Here is a 27,752-nt window from a genome sequence, read left to right on the forward strand (position 1 = left end):
TGATACTAAAGTGTTTACCTGGTTCTCAGTGTGAGTATTGACAATTACTGCTAGCATTATAGCTTCACTATGTGGGTTAGTGAGTGGGCATAAGTTTCAGTTGAACAATTGAAAGTGCTTTACAGTTCTGGGTGTTGGAATAGAAAAAGCTTTTAGCTCAAGGAAGAATGGAACTTCTTAACTTTTCTTCCTGTTTATCTTATCCCTGCTTCTATCAGAACCTAAGTTACACCATTTGCTTATTCCTTGCAATAGTTTTCCCAACAACTCAGTCATGATCATTTCCATTTCTACAATTTTTATAATTTATGATCTCCAGTCATCTGGATTACTGTGCTTTAACCAGCTGGGAAATATCACATGAGAAAGTTCACTTCAATTGAAATCTCTTGGTGCAATAAGAAATCAGGCTTTTTAAATAAAATGATTTTTCTTTCCCCCACTCCTTTTTTGACTCATACTTTCCCCACTCACTTACGTCATGCTAGTTAAAGTGGAAATAATAACATTATGCTTTATTATGGCCAAATTAAGAAATCTTTATTTCTTAAGGAAACTTTCCTATGTGAGCTACTATCTGAATATTGTACACTATTTAAAAGATGAGCAGTGTTTCAAAGGCAGTACTGTCCATTGTATTGGTAAGTGTTGTAATAGGCTTTTACAGCCTTCTCATAGTCTTTCTGTTAAGATTATACATTTGTCATCCACTCTAGGATGGTATTTCCCAAACCACGTTCCACAAATACTAGTCCCATGAAAGAACTTTGTGGTTACACAAACAGTGAACTGCTGCGTAACTACCTTCCTCTTGAGGATCCTCAGTTCCTGCTAGGCTCATATAAACTCAATATTTTTAAAACTAAATTGTAATTGCAAGTGACGCATAGATGTATTTATTATGTGTATCTTTTTGATTGCTTCAGAAACCCTTATAGCAATGGAAATTTGGTAATGTTGTTATGGACAGCAGCCTCAGAATATAAAACTTCTTTTATAATAGTAAAGTTTGCCTTTTTTTAAAGGAAAAGAAAAACCCAAACAGGAAAATGAATTATTGTGGTTAGCACTTTTTTCCTCTCATTCCTGTAAACATTGACTTCACATTTTTAGTATCCCATGTTAAAGTGATTCTTAAAAGTATTTTCCTCAGATGAGCAGCAGGGGCATTTACCTGAGAAATTGTTGACGTGCCCAGCAAGGTTTTACTGAATGAGGAACTTTAGTGGTAAGAACCAGCTATCAATGTTTTAGCAAGTCCTCCATCTGATTCTGATGTGTGCTAAATTATATGAAGCACTGCTCTCCCATATAGAAATAAAACATTCATATACAAAGTAAAGGTCAGGCGTGGTGACTCAAGCTTATAAACCAGCTACTTGATAGGCAGAGAATAGGAAGATCACAGTTCTAGACCAACCGTGGGAAAATGTTTGTGAGACCCCCCTCTTAACCATTGACTAGGCATAGTGGTATCTGCCTATCATTCCAGCTGCATGGGAAAGTGCAAATGGGAGGGTTAATGGTCCAGGCCATTCTGGGCACAAAGTGTGACCCTGTCTCAAAAATCACCAACACAGAGGGCTGATAGAGTGGCTCAAGTAGTAGAGCACCTGCATTGCAAGTGCAAGGCTTTGAGCGTTGGCACCCAGGATAGGGAGAAAAAAGAAGTAAAATGTAAATGTTCAAATATTCTATATAATGCTCATAGAAAGATAAAATTTGAAATTATTATTCCAACCACTCTGCATTATCAGCATATATACTAATGGAAATGCTATAGAAATACTATATATTTCCATGAGGAAATAAACTCAATTGGTATTGCAAGAAGTATTAGTAACTTTTAGCTTTTATTCTTGTATTTCATCTCCAGTAGGCATGGTAACACCTTAATACATGCTTTTATTTTGTGTGTATTGTTAGAGCAACTGAAGCCAGCAGAAATAAATGGCTTTTGGATTTAAATGAAGACAAATGATTTATTAGTGATATTTGGCAGTACTTATCACTCTATTTATTCTCTTGTTTTTTATTCTTGGTAATAATGAGGAGTTAAGTGTTAGTCATTTAAATTCTTTTCTGAAATACTGTTTTCCTATTGGTGTCTTTCACAAATTGGACATATCGCCTTTCTGGTATGTCTTCTACTTCAGCCTGATTGAGAACATTCAACCAAAGATCTGTTTTGAAACTCAAAATAACTAGTTTGTGGTGGCCAGTCGTGGTTATATCCACGTGAATACAGTATTTTGGAGCTCTACGTAATGCATTTGCTTTTATCCTGGGCTCTGATTGCCCGTGCAAAAGCTCATAATGTGGAGCTACTTAAGGCAGAAGGTTTATCAAGCAACAGAAATCACCTTTGCTTATTTAGAAAGAACAAATAATTTATTGAAGGATATTTTGTGACTCACAGGATTTCCAGGGTGTTTGGAGAATCAGACTGAAGAGAGGCAGGCATAAGTGATATCAGGCAGCAGGCTAAAACATAGACAAAACCACAGCACTGAGGAGGACAGTAAGGATGCCATGCTGATGTAGCCATCCCAAATGCTGCCTGTTGCTGATCTTGAATTCTGCCCCCCTGACTCTGGAAACCGGGTGTGGCTTTCACAACGTGCCACCATTTTTATTGCTTTATACCACTAACTCCTGATTTAGGGCAACTGCATCTGATTACTTAAATCCTAAGCTCATTTCCTTTGGCTTGTTTGCAAGGAGGGTTTGGAAAGCCAGTGTCTCATTTTCTAGCCTGTTAGAATTAGAAGTGGAATTTATCTCCCACCAGCATTCACAAGTTGAGGAATTGTACAAACGGAGGGAGTTTGTATAATAAATGTTCCCGCAAGTATCCCTAATAGTATGACCCACTGACTCTTCAGCATGATAGAGACTAGAATTCTAGGCAGAAATATAGGATATAGCTCTTTGTGACCATAAATCACAAAACTTAAAATTGTTGACTAACTAGGATATTGGCAGTTTCCTTGAATTAATGGTTTAAAATCCAGTATGGGTACTGCTATGTCAGTTATAAATATCATTTATACATTTTGGTGCCTGAAACATTTTTAATAATCATTTATTGAATTGAGTTCATTAGTCATTGGTTGTCTGTCTGACTGTGTCCTGTGAAGCCCGAGTTCTGGGGTGGATATAACATCTCAGGGGTAGCTATATATGTTGAGAGGAAGAGAAAACATTGTCTTCTGGGTACCCCTTCAACTGGAATATATTTCACTTTTATCTCTTTGATATTTCAAAGTTAACATCTAAACTTAATTAGAAAATAGTTTATGCCACCACTGAACACTGAAAGTAATTTAGAAATGAGAAGAAAGGAGTACCCAACTTTTTCTTTTTATGATTTGTTTGAATCCTGACTAAACTTTTCAGTCCAGTTGGTAGGTGTGATTTTTAGCAAGGAGTGTGGATTCATGGGAAACTTTCTGAAGAAACAGGAATTCTACAGCAAGAAATAAACTCTGGCAGATTTTTCCAAAATCAATGAAAACTTTCTCCTCTAGTTCTTAGAAATAAAAGCAAAAGCAAAACAAAAAACGATTATGGCTTATTTTTACTGTTTTTTTTTTTTAACAAAGCAAATGTCTCTCTTCTTTTGTCACATAAGATTTTAAAGAAATTTTAATTTGCTATTTCCTTTTTAATCTAATTTGTCCCTGTGTACATTTTTCTCTTTGTGGTACAAATAATGGCAGCATAAAACAACAGAAAGAACATTGGAGTAGGAGATATCCAGATATGAATTCCAGTCTTACATTGTTATTTTATTGTGGATGTAATTCTACCTTTTAAGACTGACTTTCCCAAAAAGTGGTATAACAATTCCCAAGCTGAGTGCTTTATATCACATGGACTGACATACTGTAACCCTCACCTCTTCACAGTTTTCCCTAGATCACAAATGCCCCTTGTATGCTTTCATGCTTTTCAGAAATGTTTAAAATTTGTTCATTATGACTGCCTTGCATTACTTATTTCCCCAGTCTAGTCCATTTGGATGTATATTGCTGTCAACACTCAGATTAAGATCATCTCCTATCATTCTATCTATTGAACACATTCCAGAGTCTTGTTACACAATTCATTGCAGCCTTGGACCCTGTTTGCCACTCTTTTTTCTCCTGGTATACCTTCATGTCTGTGGCTCAGTCCTTTGTTCAGCCTGTTTCTGACTGGATAATTGTCCTGTCTTCCCCCTACCAAAAGGATGCCTTACCCCCATCTCAGCCTATAGTAGTTACTTTTCTCACCACTCTGACCAAAATACCTGAGAAAACAACTTAAAGGAAAGAAAGATTTATTTTGTTAATGGTTTCAGAGGATTCATGGTTACATGAATCCATGCACTTGGTTCCATGCGCTTGGGCAGAATATCATGGCTGTCAGAGTAGGTGGTAAAGAAGTTCTTCACTTCATGGTGAACAAGAAGCAGGGAGAGAAAATAACCATAAACTAGCTAAAACCTTCAAAGGCATGTTCCCAGTGACTCACTTACTCTAGCTAGGCCTTACCTCTCAAAATTTTGGCCGCTTTCCAAAATAATGCCACCAGCTGGGTACCAAACATTCAAAGCATACACTTGTGGGGGACATTTCATATTCAAACAATAACACAGTCTAAAAAAAATGAGACTTCTTTTATAATCTGTAACAATGGCTTTCAAACCTTTAATATTATCAGTAACAAAATTAGGCATACATTTTATACTTTAATAAGTATACACATGCACACATACAGTTATACATACTATTTATGATAAAAGTTAGAGTTATTCTTATGGTCACTAGGTGTAATATTCTCTGTGTTTTCTAATCTAGTCTTGTATCTCTTTTCTTAATGCTCTTGTGACCTGTTAAATTGACTTCATGATCCTCTGTTGGATCATGACCCACAATTAAAAAAAATTGCTTGCATTGCCAGCATATTTAATTTTTATGTACATTTTAACCTCCTTTCTTTCTAATAGCCTCTTCATTTGTTATATTCAGAACATTCTACACTTCTAATTTCTTTGTAAATATCAGAATCTTTGTCTTGTGAGAGCTTTTGCACTTCTTTCCTAATATATTCTTCTTCCCATTTTCCATAGAGCTGACTCTATTCATCTTTTAGTTTCAACCTGAATATCTGTCTTTCAGGGTAACATTTCTTGACTACCTATCTAATGTGTCCCCTTCCATTTACTCTTTATTTTTTCCTTTCATACTACCTAAGAAAATTTCTAATTGTCTAATTTCTTTTCTTATTTTTGCCTGCTTATACCTTATAATGGTAGAGGTAATATTTATTTTGCTACTATAGATGCTTAGTAAATATTTGTTAAATGAATGTGTATAGAGTAACTTTAAAACAGTAAAACAAGATATTACAGTGATTACCTTACTGTATTCTATGCTCACAGTACAATTTATGGTATGAAACTTACAAGCTGTTTTATTTCCTTAAGTTATCACTTTTATTCCTTTGCTTGATTTTACAATGACAAGCTTATTGGTAGAAGCACATTCAAAACATTGGTAAAATATAAAACACATAATTTAGAGATGTATATTTGGACTTGTAGATAAAACACTAGAAGCTTTTAAAACAGTAAAGATAGTTACAGCTAAGGTAAATTGGCACAGTCATTCAAGTGAGTAAGCAAAGAATATTTGGGGTCATGCTCAGCTAAGGTATATGTAAAAGCATGATGAGATGCAAACAGCACTAATTTGCTGAATTAAATGGACTAGAGTCCTGACATTTACATAGTACCTTGTAATAGAGTTAGCTCTGAAGAAGTTTCTGTCAGCAAGTATAGAAATATGTGTTTATATTCATTACTGGATACATGTGAAGAATAATAGAAAGACTTCTCTTCTGCTGTAGAAATAATATGACACACTGTTTTTATGACTGTGGCAATCAATACAGAACAAACAAAATGAACACAGTAGCATCTTTTTTTAAGTGTGCACAAAATTGCTAGAAAATTTAGCTATTTCTGGAATGTACAATTCAGAAACAGTTAGCTGATTTCAAGATGATTTGCCAAAAATTGAGTAATTTTCTTGAACATATGTTTAAGAAATTTCTGGTGAAAATAGTGTGCAAGTAGTAACTCATGAAGGTTGTATTCAGTATATGCAATATGAAAAACATGCCAATCTCAGGTTTAAAAATTAAAGAGTCATTATTTCTAGTACCTAAGAAAAAACTATTTGCTTTTGCTGTTGGTACTTCTCTTTAAAAATAATTCATTCAGTATTTATTAAGGAGCTTAAAATATTAGAAATGGGAACTCTGCATTGATTGTGTATGATGCTAGCTCTTGCTCTAGGGATACCAACAGATGGGTTAATGCTTGTTTTCTTGACTTAAAAAAATGGCTAAGGATATTATGGTCTGCTTCTATTTTTCAACCCAGTATTTATAAAGTTTCCTCCATTACTCATTGCAAGTATATTTCTATCAAAGCTAAATTCAGATAATTAATGACACTTTATTTCCTAATATAATTGTGTCCTTTATTGCCCTTTAAAAATCATCTTTACCCCACAGTGTATTTTATGCAGTAGGTGAGTATTATTCACAGTCCCATGGGGTATGATTGATTAATAAAGTAATGGTAATAGTTTTTATTATTAGGCATGCTCTTTTATAGTTTTCTCCCTTCTCTTGTTCTTTGCACATTTTTTAGCTCATGAATCATACTCATCTACAAGGAAGTTTGGAAACTTAAATAACTTGCTTTTTCTACCATCTTTTCATACTAACTTGACGGTTATATAGATTTTATATGTGTATCTGTGGTGAATTTGTGTTACCGTTGTTCACGGAGAGCTAATTATATAAAAAGGGCATGCGTTAAGACAGTGATGCAAACTTCTCAGGATTTTTCTCTAATGCTGAGGTAATGACTTTCATGGTCAAAGAACTTCTAAAATTCAAGTATGTGCTACTAAGTGTCCTTTGTCATGGCTTGGCCCTTTCTGTTGTTCTTCTTTACCATTGTAAATATATTATCAACAGGTCCCATCCTGGGTAAGAAGAAAGAGTAGTACAGCAGTAGTAAACAGTGAGCTAATGGGTAAGGAAAACCTAAATAGCAACAGAAAGTTAATATGTCCCCTATACTACCTGTTAGTCTATATCTTAGTAGTTGTTCAAAGATAACATGGATATACATAAAATATTAAGTTATTTTTATGTGATGTAATGGTTGAGAGCATGAACTAAAATTTTAAATCCATGGTTCACAAGCTCTGTGCTTTGGACACATCTTAGACCAATCCAAGCTTCAATTATTCAGCTTGTATATAAAATAGAAATCAAAATGGTGTCTACCTCAAAGAGCATTCATAAAGATTAAATGAGTTAATATGTGAAAAAGTACATAGAATAGAATCTGTTGCATGGTAAATGTTCAATAAATATGTGATATCATTAGCTATTATTAATATTTTTATTTGGAAAATCTACTTAGTACTAAAGGGCATTCTCTTTTTTATTAGGATATATTCTTTTTACAGGGAGGATTCATTATGACAGTTCTGAATAGGCTTTCATTATACGTAGGTTAAATTGCCCCCTCTATTAGAGGGCATTCTTAATCATTCTGCTTGTGCTTTGACAAAGAGCCAGTACCATGTCCTGCATCTGTCAAAGTATTTATTTTCCCATATCTATGTGTACAGTTTATTTGAGTATACTTAAATAGCAACATCACATTTTGTTATTTCAGTGGACATAATTTAAAGTAGCCTAATTTCTCTTTTTGTTTATATGTGTTATCATACACATACTAGGGAATAGCTGAAAACATGCACACCAGATAGTCAGTAGTAGTTGCCTCTGGGATGTGGAGTTAGAATAGCAAGAGCTGGGAATTTTAATTTGGTATTTGAATTCTTAATATATAAGCACGTTGTATTTTTGTGTCTGTATTTTTACATTTCTGTATATTTTTGTAATTCCTTGTGTACTTGTATTACAAAATGAAAACCAAAAACAAAAGTCACCTTAAATGTTAGTTGTAGTCAATTGAAAGTAAAAAGTAAATTGGATGAGCTTAATCAGAACAGAAAAAGAGGGAAAGGGCAACATGGAGTGGTCAATGATGTCATATTGCATATAAATTTAAAAAAAAGATGAGGTCTGACTAGAGCCTTTTAGTGTGATATTTAGATTTGGTCACAAGTGACCTTATTAAAATCAGTTTCAATGAAAGGCTAAGGGCAGAAGCTTGACCTTAGTTATTAGAAAGTAGAAAGTGAGAACATACAGAGTAGGGCATAGTCCTCTCATAAAGGAGAAGTGTAAGGAATGTGAAGGGAGGGACTAGAGGGTTTACTTGTAAGTAAACTGGTTTTACTCAAGATCCTTATGATAGTAAGAAAGTGATCAGCATTCACAGAAGTTTATTGCGAGTCACTCAGGAATGTGAAAGTAGCCTGAACTGTTAACTTGACAGCCTCCCAGGTATTACAGATCTGTTTTTCTAAAACTCAGATTTACGACATGTTTTATAAGGAAGTGAAGAAGTTGCTTAGCAAGGTTTCTTGGAGGGAAGCAACCTAAGCTTGTTTATGTGCTAGAGAACAAGTTGAGGTATTTAATAAAAGAATGTACCTTTAATTTGGAAAGTAAATCTAACTATTTCTAGGAATGAGGTTTCATTCAAAAATACTAAACTTGCCATGTTCCAAAGAGTAAGCTAAAAAGTATACTCATATTAGAACAAAACTTAATCTGATAATATAAATAAGTTAGTAAATTTCTCCCTTTTTTTCTCTCTTCTAAAGCCGAACAACAACTTATCCTTACACAGAAACACAGATGTACAGCCAAAACACTGGAGGGAATTACTTTGATACTCAAGGGAGTTCCGCACAGGTGACAACCGTGGTTTCCTCCCATAGTATGGTGGGCACTGGTGGAATTCAGATGGGCGTCACAGGGGGACAAATCATCAGCAACTCTGGAGGAGCCTATCTGATCGGCAATTCCATGGAGAATTCTGGGCATTCAGTGACACACACAACTCGGGCCTCCCCAGCGACAGTAAGTATTTGAGGTTTTATTTGTTTAATTTAGCTTCTTGTAGTTTGTCATGTACCTTTTTCCTCCTCTACGGAGAGAAAAGAGCCTCGAAGGCTAGATTGGAGTACCAAATGCTTTTAAGCAATTTAGCTTTATGATTGATATGCAGAATGTAGCATTTGTAGTGTTGTTTAGAATGTTTCTAATATGTTTGCTCTCCAATGAAGTGAAGTAGGAAATTTTCATTAGTAAGGTTAATTAGAAAAAATGAATTTTACTCAGAAAACTGCTGAATTTACTACTTTCTTCAGTGATACTCATTAAAATACTTCAAATTATTACTCAAAGAATTCAGTTTTACATTATACTTATAAGATAAAATTCAATCAGTAAAATAGAGAAGAAAATATAGTTTAATTTGGAATTTGTGCATCTTTCAGCAGTAGTCTTTATGCCAGCACATGCCCAGAGAAGATATGTAGGGAAGGACTTCCCAAACCATAGACACTTAAGTTTTGCCATATTCACATGCAACCTTTATTATTATTTACTTAGTATTGTTGAAACTGACTCACTTTTAAAGTAGAATACCGTATGTAGTTTATTTCTCATACATATTCAAACTGGTACTTAATAAAAATGTTTATTCATGTCCCATAAGTCGTGTTGCATTCTACCACAGAGACACTTTGAGATTCAGGTAATTCTGATGAAAAATACTTGTATCGATTTTGAATATAGCTGTGATCAAATAATATGTTGGGGGTATATCTTTATACTTCAGTTTCCAAACTTTTAAATATAATGTTTATTTTGACACAGTATTTTTAAAATGTGTTGAAATTATCATAGAAATAATCATAGAAAGTTATGTAGAATTTGTTATCATCAAACTCTGCAACCTGAACTTCTCCCTTTTTTTTTAATTCATCTCAAATAAGGATATAAGGGAGAATGATCATTTAAGACTAAGTAGCACCAGAGTTGATATTCTAGTTGTTTCATATTAAAGGGTACTGAGGATTTGAATTAAATAGATGCACCACTTTCTTACTATCTTCTCATAGAGTTTGTTATTGAAATTAAATAAGTTAGAAGTAAATTTGGGAGAAAATATAAACATGAAAGGTTTGTATTTCTCATTGTATGGGTTTTCTTCAAGATGTTATATGTGCTTGGTAAGTACTTAGCATGTATTTTGTGTATTTGTAATGATCACATGTGTTCATACTTTCATCATTTAATGACTTTTCCCTAATTATTTTTTTAAAGCCCTCTATTTTTAATTCACTATTTATTAATAACATTAGAGCAAATGACCAGCTGTTCTGAGTGGAGAATTCTTTCTTAACTTTTTTCTCTGTATTTTATAAGAATTTTTATGTGTATTTGTCTCTTCTTTTAATAGTAATAAGCACATTATTTCTAAACCTTTTAGTTACACTTGTATGTTTATGTAGATTAGAAACTAAAGGGAATTACCACTAATAAATCCCAGCCTCTTTGGACCTCAGTTCCCCTATCAGTAAAATAATGGGTTAGACTAAATGATTTATGATTTTCTCTTAAATTTAAAATCTTAATATTTTAAATAGAATAAAAATATCATAGATCTAAAATAACTTCATATTGTAGGTATAAAGTTTCAGTACTTTATAGTACTCCTAAAAAAGGCCATTTTAAAAGACCCACTCAGTGGAAAGGAAAAGACCTGCTGCTTATCAAGGACTTAGGAAAACTAAAATGCAGAGTGAACATGTCCACTCCCACTATTGTTTCATCTACCCTCTCTCATATTGACAAACCCACATACCATCCTTCTGACCCCATCCTTTCCCACTTTTTCTATAGCCATTACCACTTGCCTTCACACTGATTTTAGCTACCTTAATATCCTCAGCAACTGGATTTAGGTTTACAGATGTACTGGTTCTATCACTCAGTTAACTAAATTGTATATTCCAGGTCATGTAAGTACAGTTGCAAACATTAACAGATTAAATTTTATAAGGTCTTTTGTTTTGTTTTGTTTTTGATAAGGGATTCCCTTTGGTTTTCTATATAAGGAATGAAAGGTAGCATTACTCCTTAAATTATGCATTACACAATTTGATGTATGGTTTTTATTAAATGGTAAATTAGACAATAAGCTAGCTGAATTACAGCAACTGAGAATAGTTGAAAACTATTAAAACACCAATTATACACATTAATTTACATTTAAAATTTTCTTATTTCAGGTTATTTTATTAAATATGAAAACTCCAAAATGGTTTTTAAATATTTTGTACAAAAATGTTTTCTTTTTTAACAAAAGGAGTATAAAACTTGAATAAAAAGTAACTTCTATTACAAAGTGCCATTGTCAAAGTGCTTGTAGTAGTGCACACTCATCTAAGTGTACCTCCACTAGTAGTTATTGTATTACCTTGTATTTATTATCCAGCCATATATTTGATTTATATTCCCCTTTCAGTCATGCAGAAGATTTTCATTGATTTAATTCACGGTGAGATTGTGATTCTCAGCTTACAATTTCACGTTACTGTAGTAGACTTGACAAAATTAAGTGATAGGACCTATTTAAGATTTCCTACCATTGTATTCTTAACGATGTCAGAAAACTGGTAAGTTTTTGGTATTTTTGACTCTTAGAAATCAAGATTCTTTTTATTGAAGGTGCGAGGTCACTGAATGCTTGATTTCATGCATCTTTTTCATTACTATAGAACCATACAAAAGAATTTATATGAGCACAGTCTTCAACAACTTGTTGTTCAAGTCTTAAGCCATTTCTTTTCAAATCCTGAACCAAACTATGCCATATAAGTTTAGTTTCTCTGTCTAATTTTATTGTTCAACTTATGATCAATAGCATGGCTAATACAACTGACTGTAAGAGTAACCTATATTGCGGCCAAATTCCAAGCTGGAAAAAAATAAGACAGCCCCCTATATCTTCAGGTTCTGCATCTAGGATTCAATTAGCCTCACCTAGAATATACTTGGAAAAATATTTGTAGTGAACATGTGAAAACTTTTTTTCTTGCCATTATTATTTTCAGATAATTTACATTGGGTTAGATATAAGAAATTTATAGATGACTTAAAATATAGAGATGAAATCCATAGATTATATATAACTACTATGCCATTTTATATAAGGGACTTCTTATATCCAAGGGAATTTCTGGAACCAATCCCTATGGATACCAAGGGACAACTACACTCAACTGGACTGTTCCTTTAGTAGTGGAATGTTCAGGATATAATGGAATGTACAGTTTTAACTCAGTTGATGTAAACTAGTTAAGTTTGGATACTTGGGAATAGCAACTGATCATCTTTACTTAGTTCCTGGATAGCAAAGTTTCCTGCTTTGGTTCTCAGAATAGTTGCATTGACTCCCCTTTACATTTGACCTGTGCCTACACAGCAACACTTTCATTTGAGTTATTAGGAAAAGTTTACATTAATGTGCAAATAGTTTCTCAAGTTATGTTTATAGCCACTATTAAAAAAATAAAAGATTACCATTTGATTTTCTTACCTCGTCTAGTGTTCATTTTATAAATTTAGAACTATCTTTTACTTTGTTGTAACTATCTGAATCATTAGTAAAATTTTTGTTGAGCTTCTGATTCACTTTAGTTTAATAACATTAAATGACAAAAATATTTTTATAAAGATATTTTAATATTTCATTTTTGGCTAAGTGTCCCAAATGTTTGGACTGGGTTGAACTCAGTGCCTTATGCTTTCTAAGGAGGCATTCTACTATTTGAACCACTTTGCCATCCCTGAAATTTTTCTTCTAAAGGTACATAGAAAAGTCAGCATTTGTCAGAAGATTAGAATGGTAACAAATTAAATTTTATATGATGAATATAGTATGGTACAAGGTAAGAATATTCAAACTTGGTCAAAATACTATTATTGTTCCTTTTTCTTAATGTGTTCTTTTCTTTGGTCAATAGGAGTCCATGTCTTTATTGATTATGTACATGTATGAATATGGGTACATATATGTTCTTATTTAAATGTAAACATATATGTACTGTTAAAAGGCATTTCCTGATCATAGTGTTAAATAAGAATTTAAAAAACATATAACATTTTGTTGAATCATCACTGATATGAGTTCAGCTGAGTTGCAAGTTGAACAAATGTTTTAGATTTCATTAAGTTAATGTTAGGAATCTGCTGTTACTACTTCAGTAGTACCTTCTTTCTGACTACTCACCATAATGTTTTTCTCCATGTTTTTATTTATTTGAAACTAATGTGTTTTTCTTGATTATTTTTCTGTATAATCATATCATAGAATATTAGAATTTTGGAACCTGAACATAATTTGTACTTGAATAGCAAAACTTTTTGAATGTCAGTAGTGATATTTTTATGCTCATCATTACATGGTTTATTTTATACAATTATATCCCGTAGTTTGCAATATACTTTAAGAAGTTTTATTTAATCCTCCTTTAAGTAGTATTTGTATTCTTATAATCAGACAGTCATTTATAGATTTTTAGTTTTGATAACTGAATAAGAAAGATCACTTAGGCATTTTTTTAGATTGTGATATGGAAGCTAATTTTAACACCTTTATGTATGTATACTTAATAATAATTGCATATGTTAAAGGACTTTTTCTCAAATTGGATTCTACCAAAAGGTAGAAGGAAAATGTGTTAAAAGTAATATTATTCTTAACTATTTTGATTAATGTAAAATATTATAATGTATTTTAATTACATAGAGGAAAATTTCAATATCCCTCTGCTCCCATATAAGTAAAATTTAACTTAGTTTGTATAAGTAATGGAAAGACAAGAATTCATTTGAGAACTGTAGGTTGTATGATTTCTTTATCCTCAGGTTTACATTTATGAATTTTGTGTGAAAGAATGCTTTTTTTCTAAAAAGATACATATGTTTAGCTTCCCAGAAAATGATTTTGCTTCTTACTCCTTTGCTGATAAGGTATGGTGACTATTTGTTTTATTTTAAAATTTCTGTTATTTATATAAATTACTTGAACATTTTTAAGTTGTGCATTCAAAACATAAAAGAAAATGCATGACAGATCACACTCTCATCCCTGCTCCCCAGTTCTCTTCCTTAGAAGTAACCAGTGCTACAAGGCTCTTCAAGTATCATTTTTGAAATAGTCTCTGAATATTCAGTCTATTCTATGTATATGTATATGTGTGTGTGTGTCCATACCCTATATATTCCATTTTCATATACATAACACAATATTTTATCTTGCTATTTTCACTTAACAAAATCTTAGAGATTTTTTATATTATCAAGTAAAAGACTTTCTTATATTTATGAAAAATGGTTATATTAAAAGAAGCTAAACTGTTCATCTATCTTACCAAAGGAAAAAAAATTAAATAATGTTGGACTAATGGTTATGACTATATATAGATAGAAAGGCAATGTAATCACAAGAGATGAAAATTTCTGTCCTAAGTAAAGATATCTTTACAAAAATGTAATGTTTTAAAATTAGGACTATTCAAAAATTATGCACAAATCCAAGTTCTTATTTTATAAAAGTAGTTTACCAACTAATGTCAGTGATTAAGCAAAAAAGTACCGTCTCCAATTACTTGAGCCGAAGCATGTATGATTTTGCATTTTCTATTTTCCTATGTCCCTTTTTTCCCTTGGCCATCGTGAGCCCTCAAGTGAAACTTCTCAGGCAGAGTACCACGAATCTTCTGCTTCCTGCACTAAATCATAAATTGACTGAAGGTTCTGGGACCTCATTTTCAAAGCTCTTAATAAAATAGGACTTTGAGTGACTTGTAGTCTCCATCACTTCATCTGTATTCCATTCAGCTGTCAATCAGTTTTACACTGCTTCAGCCTGGAAGCTGATAAGATCTAGAGGCAGTAATTTTAAGGCTGTTAGACATTCCAGTCCTAGAAATCTTGATAAACTAGAAGGGTAAGACAAACAGAATGACAGGACCTTCAGTCTCTCTTTAGCACAGTAAATTCCCCTAAATTTTTAAAGCAACTATTATAATGAATTTTATTATTTTTTGGGTATTTCATATTGAAACAGCATTTCAGAACACAGATGTATTATAATATGCCAGAAATAGTGAAACTTTTATTTTACACAAAATCTACATTAGGAAGTTTTAATAATATTTACATGTATCCTATACCTCTTGTGTAGATTCTGATCTTCCTTATATTTACAAACCAAATTTCAACTTAAGTTATTAGCATGAAATAGTAAATAAATTTTGTTGCAAAAATCACTAATGTGTTATTCATGGAAATTAGGTAACACAAAACATGAAGTGTATTGGTAGCTAATTAAAATATTTTGTTGCTTATTAATAACACAAGTCAATATTAGATCCATAAAATTTTAATACTATCTCTTCTACTGATTAACTTAATGGGGGTGAAATACAATACAGTGTCTATGACCCAATTATCAGTTCTCTAGTGAGGGAATTTCCTGTATGCTCATGCTTTTAAGGTCATCCTTCAAAGCCTGTGATGTGATTGACACTTTCTCAGTATGCAAAACTATGTTGTGCTTGTTGGCCACAGAATTAACTGGATTTTTTAAAAATAGAGCTATAATGTTTGATTTTAACTGATGGTGGCAAAAATAATTTGCATGGGCTAAGAGTTTTTTTCTTTTTTTTAATGCACTTGCAAACTGTTAGAAATAATTTTACACATTCATTTTAAATTTACTTGGTATCAGTTTTAGTGACTTTCCCATTGGCTTATGTGAAAGGAAAGTGTGGCTTTTTGTATTTGTTTCTGTTTTTGACACAAAATATCTCTGTGTAGTACAGGCTGGCTTTGAACTTGTGCTCTTTCTGCTTCAACCTCCCTAGTGCTGGGATTACAGAGAAGCACCACCACATATGGCAGGATGTGATTTTTAATTGTACTTTCAAAAGTACAAGAAAGATGCAGTTAGGCAAGATAAGGAAACAAGTTCCCAAGAGACATAAAAAGAAACCAGTAAGTGGAAAGCCACATCATATTATTGAATAAGAAATGTCATTGCCCAAACATTGAACCTCCCTAAATTTACTTTAGGTAGTTCAACATAATCTCAATCAAAATACCACAGTAATTTTTCTTTTACCTAGAAAGGTTGTTTATGAGGATGCAACGAAGATATTGAAAATTTTGTAAAAAGAACAATAATGAGGAATGAAGAGGAAATAAATAGCCTACCACTTCTGAAAATCTGTAACATTATAATTAAAACAGAATTGTCTAGGTACATTAATAGACCAGTAAATGGAATAGACTAGACAACTAGGTCAAATGATTATAGGAATATAGTGGAGAATAAAGGTACCATTGCTTGTCAGTGCAGAAGTGATGGATTATCAATAAATGATGCTTGATATAGCTGGATAAACAATTTTGAAAAGAAAATTTTAAATTAAATTCCTTATACTAAAATTAATTTCACTTAGACTTAAAATATGTTATTCTCTTAGAGTAGAAAGCATGGTATAAAAATCAAAAAGCTAAAAAGACTATTTTGATAAACTAGATTACATGAAAAGGAAAACATTCTGTGTGACAAAACCACAATAAATAAAGACTTTGGTAAAACAATGAACTGGTGTAAATTGAAACACTAGATTCAGAGGACTAATTTCTTTCATATGTAGACTACTCTTACATATCCATCAGATAAAAAAATCAAAAGTAGAGGAAGCACATGAGCAGTTAGTCCATAAGGATATAAAAGTATACTCTAGAGATACATTTTTCACTTCCCACATTAACAAAGATGAAAAAGTGAGTACACTTTGGCAAATTTATAAGGAATGGACGCTTTCATTATTAATAGGAATCTAAATTGACATAATATTAGAAAGCAATGTGAAAATGTCCATTTGAAAACACACAGATCCTTTGACTCGGTGAGTTTACTTTTAAAAATTTATACTGGTAATGTTCATGTGTACATGAAATGCTGTATAAATAAAGTTTAGGCAATAGAAAAAGATTGGAAAAAAAAGCCTAATTGTTCACTGACAGGTAAATAAGTTTTAATACATTTATAGTTTCTGTGGATTTTTATATATGTGTGTTTATGTGTATGTGTGTAGGTGTGTGTGTTTTTCTGGAAATCAAATCCAGGGCCTTGTGCCCTCTAGGCATGTGCTGTACTACTAAGCAGCACTCCATATCTTTGTATAGCTATGTATTTTGATATAGAAAAATATCAAAAGCATATTCAGTGAAAAAGCAAGGAATAGTGTTTTGTATATGTGTGCATGTAAATAGAAACATTTATATATGCTTACACAGGTACAAAGATGTAAAAGGATACATGTAGAAAAAGAACTGAGAGGCATGTGAATATATTATCTATTTTTAAAAGTTATTTTATCTCAAGCAAGTTGTGTGCTTGGTATTAAGGTTTGTCCTTCAGGTGTCAAGATTGAAATTAAACCATGATCCCATTTCAGGTAAATTCCTCCTTTATTAGACAGTCGAAAGTTTAGAGAATGAAAACTAGCACTAAATTTCGTTAAAAATTTTAGAGCCATTCTTATTCTCTGATGAGGTTAAATAGAGTAGCCTGTATTTAATAAGAAAATGCAGTTGTTACACATTGAGATAACTATTTTTATGTTTAAAATTTAACTGGCCAAAGTTTTTTGTTGTCTCTGAACTTGGTCACACTTTGTTCAGATGATGCTTATTGATTGTATTTAAATACTTTCCTAATGGGAAGTAAATCTTATTAACAGTAAATTATTCAGCATATTTTAATTTTATAAACCTCTCCTCAGAAGACAATTTCATTAAAACAATTTGAGAATATTTTTTCCACATGATTTATATTCATGATGTACCTGAATGGAAATGACTTTGGATTTAGAGTGCTAAATTTTGGATTCCAATCTTACAGCTTATACCTGTGTAATTTTAAGAAAGTCCCTCAATTCCAGAGAGTCTCAGTTTTCTAATCTGTAAAAAGGAGATAATATTCCTTGCCTATCTTATAAATTTGTTAAGATCAAATAAGAATTAAGCTAAAAAAGCTTTATAACTCATAAAGCATTATAGCATTCTATTTTCAAATCACTCTAACAGTTCTAGAATGGAAATAATTTCTGATATTGGACCAATTTTGATTACAGTGATAGTTGAATATATCAATCTTGACCTTTACTTCTTAAAAAACAAGATTAAAAAGCCATTTATGTGTCATGCAAATATGCCTTGACATAAATAATAAATAAGATAATCAAATTGTTTTTTTCTTTCTGCTTTATTGGCATGTAGTGGGTGACAGACTTCTTTGCACCACCTTGTTCTCCAATTGGTTCATTCTTTCTGCTAGTGAGCAATTGCCTCCAGTCTTCTTAGATCTACGATCACTCCAGTTTGCTCTAAATTTCTCAACCATTAAGCAAAGTACTTATGCATGGTTGCACATTTACTATATGCGAGGCCATCCTATTAGAAGGATTCTCTTTTGTTAGAAGACAATGGGGAAGGGCAGGTTTCTCAGTTACAATGGAGAATGACAATACAGACACTTTATTCCTTTACATTTAAAAAAATATGCACTATCTTAGAGAAAATACCATATTGATCTCTTCTCTGAGGTATGAGAAAAGAGAATGCAAACATAATTTTCACTGAACCTCTCTTCTTTCCACTCTCTTCCTCTTTTCCTCACAGATTCCATGGAACTTTTCTCCATGGTCCTTTTTGAGATATAGATACTTGCTTGGCCATAACACAGATCTCAAGATGTTCCTGGTGCTTGGAGACTACCTGTCCTTGATCCCAACAAGACAGCATTAGTATTTTAGTGATATAAAGAATTTTCAGCCTTAGTTTTGGGCCACATGTTTTTCACACTGTATCTCTAAGCTCTCATCAAGTAATAGTTCCATGTCCCAATCAAGTCCTTCCAGTAGGTGCTGATGTATCTTTGTAGCAACAATATTGAGTTTAACTTTTTCCTCCAGGTTGTGAAATAATTCCTGAAAAATCATGGAATAGTCTCTTTACTCCTAAAGCCTGCCACAAAATTTGCGTATTTGGTATACTAAAAAATTGCAGAATCTATGTATTTTTTTCCTTGAATCTTCCCCCAAAGAACTAAGGTCTACTGGTTGCCCTGTGGTCATATTTTTATTACATGTGTGACCATGAGACTTTCTCCACCAGAAGCAAATTAATTGGTATAGTTTCTAAGCGGTACTCTGGGCTTTATATGGAGATCCTTTGGCTCAGATGAGGAAAACCCATTTAATACCGTTCCCTGGGATCATGTCTTTTGGGAATCCAATGTTTGGTTGAAAGAGATGAGTCATATCTGTATTTACTTTAACTCTCCAGTTCCTACCAGGGGTCCCAATCCCAAACATAATTTTCTCATACAACTGGTATTACCCTTCCTCTCTTTCTTTACCCAAATAGAGTCACTCACAGCAAAACTCATGAGGAGGAGATCCCTATACTCTGATGAAATCTTAAGTTTCCCTGAATCATCTTCATCATAAACTAGTTTCTCAGTTGTTCCAGCCAGGTTTGATTTTACTAATTATACTCCATAGCACCATGCTTTATGATATACTACAAAGGGGTCTTTTGGTCTTCCTACTAACATGTTGTCAGAAATCTGGCATACAGGTAAATCTCCATGGTACCTGGGCTTTGACTCCTCAAACTTTTCTACATTCTTTCTAGAGGTAGCATTTGAGGCTTTGAGAGTACATATGATTCATAAGGCTGTGAAACTTTTCATTGATCTTTGTCACTTATTTGCCCCCAGAGGCCTGCCACTCCCTCTAACGTTCTAGCTGCCTGTCTAAACATACTACAGGATTTTTTATTTTCTGAAAATGTTTCTGGCTTCCAGCAACACTGACCCAAGGGTTCTCATTTTAGGGTGATGGATAATCAGCTTAGAGTAGTTTTGTGTTCTACTGGGAATTCCGTTTTAGACAGTGAATCTGAAGGATTGTTAATCATCCCCAGTATATTACCATTGGTTTTTAAGAATATAGTGTTTCAAAGGAGTCCTGTGTCCATAGGAGCGGTGTGGTCATCAAGTTTCTTACCTAGTGTGTCACATGGAGAGCTTTTACACTCTAATAGTCTGCCTTAAATCTCTATAAGCCTATTTTTTCCAGAGTCGGTATCTCATCTCAAATGGAACACCTTACAATTTGATCTCAGAGCAACTGCCATAGCTTCTTATGTGATTATGAGGCAGTCATACAGGAGCATCATAAACAAGTCTTAACTTCCAAGCACCATTATCTAGCATTAGATAATCATGGGGAGGATATGAATACTGTGGTGATTCAGTCCCAGGGAGAATTAATTTTTAAGTAAACAAAGATATCTTCATAGTCTAAAGCCGTATTAGTTTAAGGCAAAAAAAAAAAAGGGAAGTGCTTATCATGTCCACTTTTTAATTGAAAAAAGAACCATTTAGTCATAAAAAATTATTTGACTCTGTACCATGAAGTATCAGAAGGCAAAAGGACATTTTTTTTTTTTAAAAAGAGAATCTGAGAAGAGGGAAAAGATATATGGAAGGGAAGGAGCAACACTCAAAATCAGACATACCACTGAGGGCATCAAACTAGTCTGACTTGCAAGTCATCACAGGCCTCTTTTATTTTTTAATAAAAGGGTTTCATTGTGATATTTACAACACGCATAGAATGTACTACGATCAAATTGACCCCATCTATATTACATTTTTTTTAACCACCCTTCCTTGACTTCTTTTCAATCTGATGAGAATACTTTGCATTAAAGTTAAAATTTCAAAAACAAAATTATCAATATTTTTGGAATAAAGATCATCCAACCAAGAAAGGAACAGGAAAACATTTTAGAATCTGTTCATATCAATGTATTTGACATGTATATTTAAAATCTTCTACTAACACTGATGAAATTAAGGCTGTTGTGTTCATTTCAAATAAAAATAAGGTATCACTCAGCTTTCTACCTCAGATTTCCCACTTTCAGGTCTACAAAACAAAAATATGTATCTGTCATTCTCTTCATTCTCACTGCTACCTTATTACCAGACTCTCGCCTCAATCTTAGACTGTTATCATAGTTTCTGAATTGGATTTCCTGTCCAGAGTTTTCTCCTATCCTATCCTATATTAATATGTAAAGTATTATCTTGTCAGATTAACTCCCTTTCTTGACTTTTCATCCATGGTCCACATCCTATTTAATAGAAGATCTTGAACTCAGCATGTAATTCTTCCCTTTATCTTCTAGTAATTAATTCATTCTGGTTGTTTTTTGTCACAGTGTGTGTGTGTGTACACATATATATACATACATATATAATATATGGAATATATTATATAAGTTGTATATATTATATAGCACACTATAAGATTCCTAAGGTAGTGTGTATGTGTGTGTATATACACACACATAAATGGGAGGGGTCGGAAGGAGGAGACTTAGAGACACCTAAAATACTGAGTTCAAAGTAGACTAGTGAGACTTACCCAGGACATTATGAGAAGAGCAAACATGGGCTAATTGGTAGAGGAAACATGTATAGTCCATTTGGAGTAACCGATGGAACAGTCCTACATAATTGAAGAATATCAAAACTTTTCCTCATTACTCTTTTGCCCCATTTTTTATATTATTTCTCTAACTTCACTGTCACTTTCCTCAGTTGTCATAGTATGTTTATATGGCTGATAATCTCTTCTCATACTCTTGTCCCTTAAAACTTCTATTCGTTTCATAAATTTTGGAGTCATACTTCAGCCTTTAAACTCAGCATAGCCCACTGTATTGACCAAAACCCATGCCCTTATTTTTCAGATGAATTTCATTATGACATTTTTGTACATGTATAGAATGCACTTATAATCTTATTCACCATGTCTGTTACTCTGTTTTCCTCCTCCTCTTCATATGCCTACTTTTTTCTTCTTTTTTTAAGATCGAGTTTCTGCCATATTTGTCTTTCTGAGGATGGCCTGTTTTCACTTAACATAATGATCTCCGTTCCATTTTCTTGAAAATTACATAATTTCATTATTTGTGGCTGAATTAAACTATATAATGTATATATCATATTTTCTTTATCCATTGATCTTTTCTTATTAGTATATATTAGTTGTACAAAGGGGTTTCATTTTGATATTTCCACAGATGGGCACATTATACTTTCTACTATACTCTCATAGCCCCTTTCCTCCCCCCTTTTCAAACAGTATTTAGTGAATTTCATTATGCTATCTTCATTTATATATACATATATATATGCATAAATATTTACATGTATAATGTATTATGAGCATGTTCACCCCCAGTATCCTCATCTTTTCCTCTTACCTCCTCCTGCTTGTTCCTCTGCTTCAGATTGTTACACTTTGATGTTCATGTTCCATTATCATTATCATCATCATCATCATTTTAAGTCTACAGTGTGTATATGGAAGAAAACATGCAATATTTGGCTTTCATGAGCTATCTTACTCAACACGATGATCTCCAGTTCCATCCATTTTCCTGCAAATGACATAATTTCATTCTTGTTTATGACAGAATAATACTCCATTTGTACATACACACCACATTTTCTTTATCTATTCACCAATTATTGGTCCCGTAGGCTAATTCCATAGCTTGGCTATTGTTAATAGTGCTGTGATAAACATGGATATGCAGGTATTTCTCTTGTATATTGACTAACACTCCTTTGGGTATATGCCATGGGGTGATACAGCAGAGTCATAAGGTAATTCTGGGTTTTTTTGATGAACCTGCAAGTTGATTTCATAGTGGTTGTACTAATTTACATTCCCATTAACAGTATATAAGGATCCTCCCCTTTACCCTCTTGCATCCTGGCTAGTATTTGCTTTTATTTGCTTTCTTGATGATAGCCATTCTGACTAGGGTGAGATGGAATCTCAGTATCATGTTGATTTGCACTTTATTTATGGCTAGTGCTATTCACTATTTCTTACATGTATTTATTGGCCATTTGTACTTCTGAGAACTGTTCAATTTATTTACCTATTAACTGAATTATTTGTTCTTTTGCTGTTTACTTTTTTAAGCTCTTTGTATATTCTGGCAATGATTTTCTCAAATTTTGTAGGCTATTTCTTATTCTGGTAATTGTGAATACCAGCATCTTTTGAACATTCATATTCTTCCCTCAAAACCTTACTGCCATTGTCTTCCCTGACTCCTACATATCAGTATCTAATTCCAACCTATTGTTTCACTCTCAATCATACTTTCATGAAAATCGGAATTCACTTCAGTTTTTTAAAACAAATATGATAAACACAGGGTTTTCTGTATGCTTCTCAGAATTTGTTACTTGATAAAGGAAATAAATGTTATGGTTAGCCCTAAGGACAAAGAAGAATCAAAATTCTGGTGGTCTAAGTCCTTCTAGAAAGTCAGTATATCTATCTCTGGGGGATCTGGTTTGACCCATGTATCCTTTTACTCCTTTCTTGTCCCAAATCATTTTACAGATGAGGCCAGGTGTATAGCTCAGTGGAAAGTCATAGTTTTAATCTCCAGCACCTAAATAAATAAACAAGATGAAAACAAAAACTGGCAAAAAGAAGAGGACCATTTCCTAACAATCTGACTACCTAGGAAATCAACTAGAAATCTGAAACCACAATAGTAGCAACTTCAGTAATATAAGCAGATCTCTAAGAAAAAGAAGTGCTTAGGTCTTCTAAGCCTTACCCACTTTAGAATTTCTGCTTCACAAACCAGAGCATAAACTTCTCCCTGAGTGCTGCTCAGCTATTTTATTTTTGATCATTTTTATCTTTCCTTTATGCCTTGAAGCCACAAGTTACAGATCATTTTTTTTATTTATTAGACTGAAATCTTTCCTCTCATTTTTTGCCTTCAAAGAAAGTGTAGGCATTTGAACAAATTACAGTTTTGAGCAAATTCTTCTTAGAAATAATTTATAGTCACATGAATCTTTTCAGTTCTTTTTTTTTAATCTATTTTTCCCTTTAAAAATAAGAGCACTTATTGATTCCCTTTTAAGAGATGTGAGACCAAAATTCTTTAGTTATTCAGTTTAACATTTTCGGAACATAATTTGTTAACTCATTATATTTATATTTCTCATTCTAAAATGTATCTTTTTCCCACTTACATCATTTTTTTTGGTTTATTTTAAAGTATAGTGATAAACTACATTTAACATCTCATCTGCTATAGCTCTAGTTTTATGATATAAAAAGTTTACAATAGAATAAATTTTATTACAGTTGTATGAACTACTTTAATATCTATTTTAATATTTATTTTCTATAATTTCTTAATATTAGATTTTATTAATTCTAGGAAAGATCTCACAATTTGGGAAAATAATAAAGTTAAAGCTATTAATTCTCAATTTGTTTAGAAAAAATTAGATTTCATGTTGATATAATTGGTATTGAATGTTCTATGTATAAAGTGTTTTCTGCTTTAAAGAAACTAGGAACTTCTTAGAAAATAAAAAGACTGCCATGGATATTAAATTATCATTTATCATTTTCTTTGGGATGGGGCAGTATGTAAAGTTTCAAGGCATTATCCATTTCAATAGCCAAAGTAAACTATTAGAACATTAACTGTTTTTTTGTTGTTTGTTCATTAGTTTTGTTTTTTGCTGGGACTGGGATTTCAACTCAGTACTTTTCCCTTGCAAAGCAGGTGCTCTACCACTTCTGCCACACCTCTAGTCAATTTGGCTCTGGTTATTTCGATGGGGTATTGCAAACTATTGGCCTGGGCTGGCCTTGAACTGTGATCCTCCTGATCTCAGCCTCCCAAGTAGCTAGTATTCCATGCATGAGCCACCTCATTCCAGACACCTGACCATTAACTATGTTTTAAACTTAGGGCCTGGAGCTCGCTAGGCAGGCACTCTACCACCTGACCCATGCCCCCAGCTCTAAAACATTGCATGTTTTCCTAACTGCTTGAACTGAATCCTTAATAAGACTGCTAAAATAAAAATAACAAAATTTATTTTCTCAAGTTGCATAATGTGATTTTAATTGGTTATTATGTTTAATATTATCCAATAACAAAATATTGGGAGCTAAAAGATATCTTTAAATATGAGGTTATTAAGTGTATGTCACATTTATTATTGGTACCTGCTGCTTCAGTAAGTACCCATTGCTCATGGTATGCTGAGATTACAAGGAATAAACCTATTTCTGTAGCTGCCCCTTTTCTTTGTTGGCTATGGATTATTTTTCCTTCTACATTCCATTTCTGCTGTCATCTCTATGATCTCTGCCTCATCACCACATCCTAACATTTAATATAGGGGCCATAGGTATATCTGAATGACCCTTCCTTTCCAAATTTTAATTAAGAAGAGGATATATAGATTTAGTAGCTTTTAAACATTAAGGAAGAATTTTTGTATATTTGCATTAAAATACTAATGCATATTAATCTCAAACTCGTATGATCTTTTTGTTGTGACAGAATAGAACAAATGTTAAATGCTCTTTAAGTGGGAGACTAGAGAATGATTACTATCCCACATCGTGAACTAGGAAAGTAAAGAATATTGTCTCATAACTAGAAAAATCCACCAGGGTTCCTGCTCCTTTGGTCTCCATATTGATTGTAATTACATAATGTTCAAAAAGTTTACTTTTGTGATTGGGCTATTATTAATGTGCATATTTTTATTTGGTTCTGTGGGGGTTCGGGGAAGCTGGGGGGGGAAACACATTTAGTGATAGATATTCATTAGCCACCATTGAAGAAGAAATTGAACTTTAAAGAATCTATCAAAAATTCTCTGGTCAGCCTTTTATTACTGTCTTGTCTTGAGCCCTTTTTTAATGACATCTATTATCAGATTGAAATGGCGATTGAGACGCTGCAAAAGTCTGACGGTCTGTCCACTCACAGAAGCTCTCTTCTCAACAGCCATGTAAGTTGCCTCTTCTTCATGTAAACTAATCTCTTGCTTGTTCTGCATGTGTTGCTTGCCTCTAAATGCTTGTTTTATTTATTCACTTATTTATTTTGCTTCTTAACCTTCCTTTCTCAGCCCCTTATCTTTTCTGAATCATTTAATGGCTGTTTTGTGTCTCAAAATAGAGCCTCCAATGTACTGCTTTACTAGGTTTTTATACAGTTTGGGTGTAAATACAACATTTTCAAATTAATGACAAGCTGTAGTTTATTTATAGAAAGTAATTAATGGTGATTTTAAATATCTAAATTTTCTAGTTTGATATTTATTTACTATGAAGCAAAATTTGTAATCTACTCCTATATGTCTAATACATAGAAACAGCTATGTGTGCTGTGTAACTAGCAATATTATTTAAATGATTGATTATTAATGTTCTTGTGATTAACTATTTGAAAATAATTTATTAGTAAGACTATATAAGGTAGACAGGAAGCAATTGCATTGATTAACTCAGATCCTAAAAACCAAAGAAAAAGAAGAATGATCCAAAAGAAAGTGTGAGGCTGTTAGATAAGCCCCAAGTTTCTGATTACTGGGTGGAACAAAATTCCCATCACTGTTTCTTAAAGCTTTCACCGTTACCAGATGCAGACTCACTCTGACACTGGTAAGTATAAGAAGGATGAGGACAGTTTTCTGGAATTATAAACATTTCCATCAGCTGTGAAAATGCAGATTAAAAGTTATTTTGTAATGATGGTTTTTGAATGTATGGAAAAAAGTGAATGGGTCTGTGACTTAAAACTATTTTAGATAGCTCTACTAAATTAATATCAGTGACATTTTCATAAGAATTAGGGTTTTCCTTCCCAACTGACAGTCTATTCATAAACTTAGTGATAACATTATTAATTTCTTAATTCTTCTTATTTTGTGACTGAGAAGTTTAAAATCAGAACCACCCAAATGACGTACCATTCTTCCAGTAAAGCTAAAACCTTTCCATTGTAGAAAGTGACTTTGCTATGCCTTTTAAATATTTGAACTTTATAATATTTAAGTTTTATATTGCAAAAATAACAGTAACTATCTCCTTATGTTATAACACATTTGTGTTTAGTTAGGGCATTTTGTTTCTTTTTCAAGGGAAAGTTTCCTGGCAAATAAAAACATGTTAGCAAGTTGGAGAATGCCTATCATTTTGATAAAAATTATGCATATGTATTTTAAAATAATGGCATGTGTTTTGGCCCTTTTTGGTGAAACAGTTTTAAAACATTTGGTTTTATTTTCAGATGTTTGTATCACTATGTCACTCTTTTACATACTACACAAGTATGTCCCTATTATGTTGGCATGAGTCTTTGGTTAAGTTAAAGGCTAATTGATAGTACACTATTACACTTTGTGTATGTGGGGAGAAGATGATGACCAACTGGTGTTTGTGTTTTGAAAATGGCAGTCAGAAATGTACAGGAGTGTAAGAAAACAAAATGAAATATCTAGTTACCCTTTTGCAGCTTTGAGCCTCCTGAGCTGTGCTTTAATAATCAATTTACAGTTCACATTTATTTGAATAACATATAGTAAAGAAAGTTATCTTTCTTTTTAACTTTAATTACTCATCTTAATTAGTATTTTCATGAATAACATTCATGAATATTATTTGTTGATTTATTTGACTTTTCAAATATATTGAGTTTTGGTTTTTGGTGTTACTGTTTTTGAAGGTACTGGG

The 27,752-nt window shown here is 32.6% G+C and overlaps 1 protein-coding gene across 2 annotated transcripts in view; it reads left to right on the top strand.

Annotated features, from left to right (window-relative positions):
- Rfx3 (regulatory factor X3) overlaps positions 1-27,752 on the top strand; it is a 194,637-nt gene that overhangs the window by 95,601 nt on the left and 71,284 nt on the right. For both annotated transcript variants that reach the window (XR_012440462.1, XM_074051958.1), the window contains exons 4-5: positions 8,811-9,069; positions 25,952-26,026. Coding sequence is in view for 1 of the 2 variants with exons in the window: in XM_074051958.1 (XP_073908059.1) it covers positions 8,811-9,069; positions 25,952-26,026 (334 nt within the window). In the remaining variant the exon portion in view is untranslated. The remainder of the gene's footprint in view (positions 1-8,810; positions 9,070-25,951; positions 26,027-27,752) is intronic.

This window comes from Castor canadensis, chromosome 13 (assembly GCF_047511655.1).
Source record: "Castor canadensis chromosome 13, mCasCan1.hap1v2, whole genome shotgun sequence".
NCBI lineage: Eukaryota > Metazoa > Chordata > Mammalia > Rodentia > Castoridae > Castor > Castor canadensis.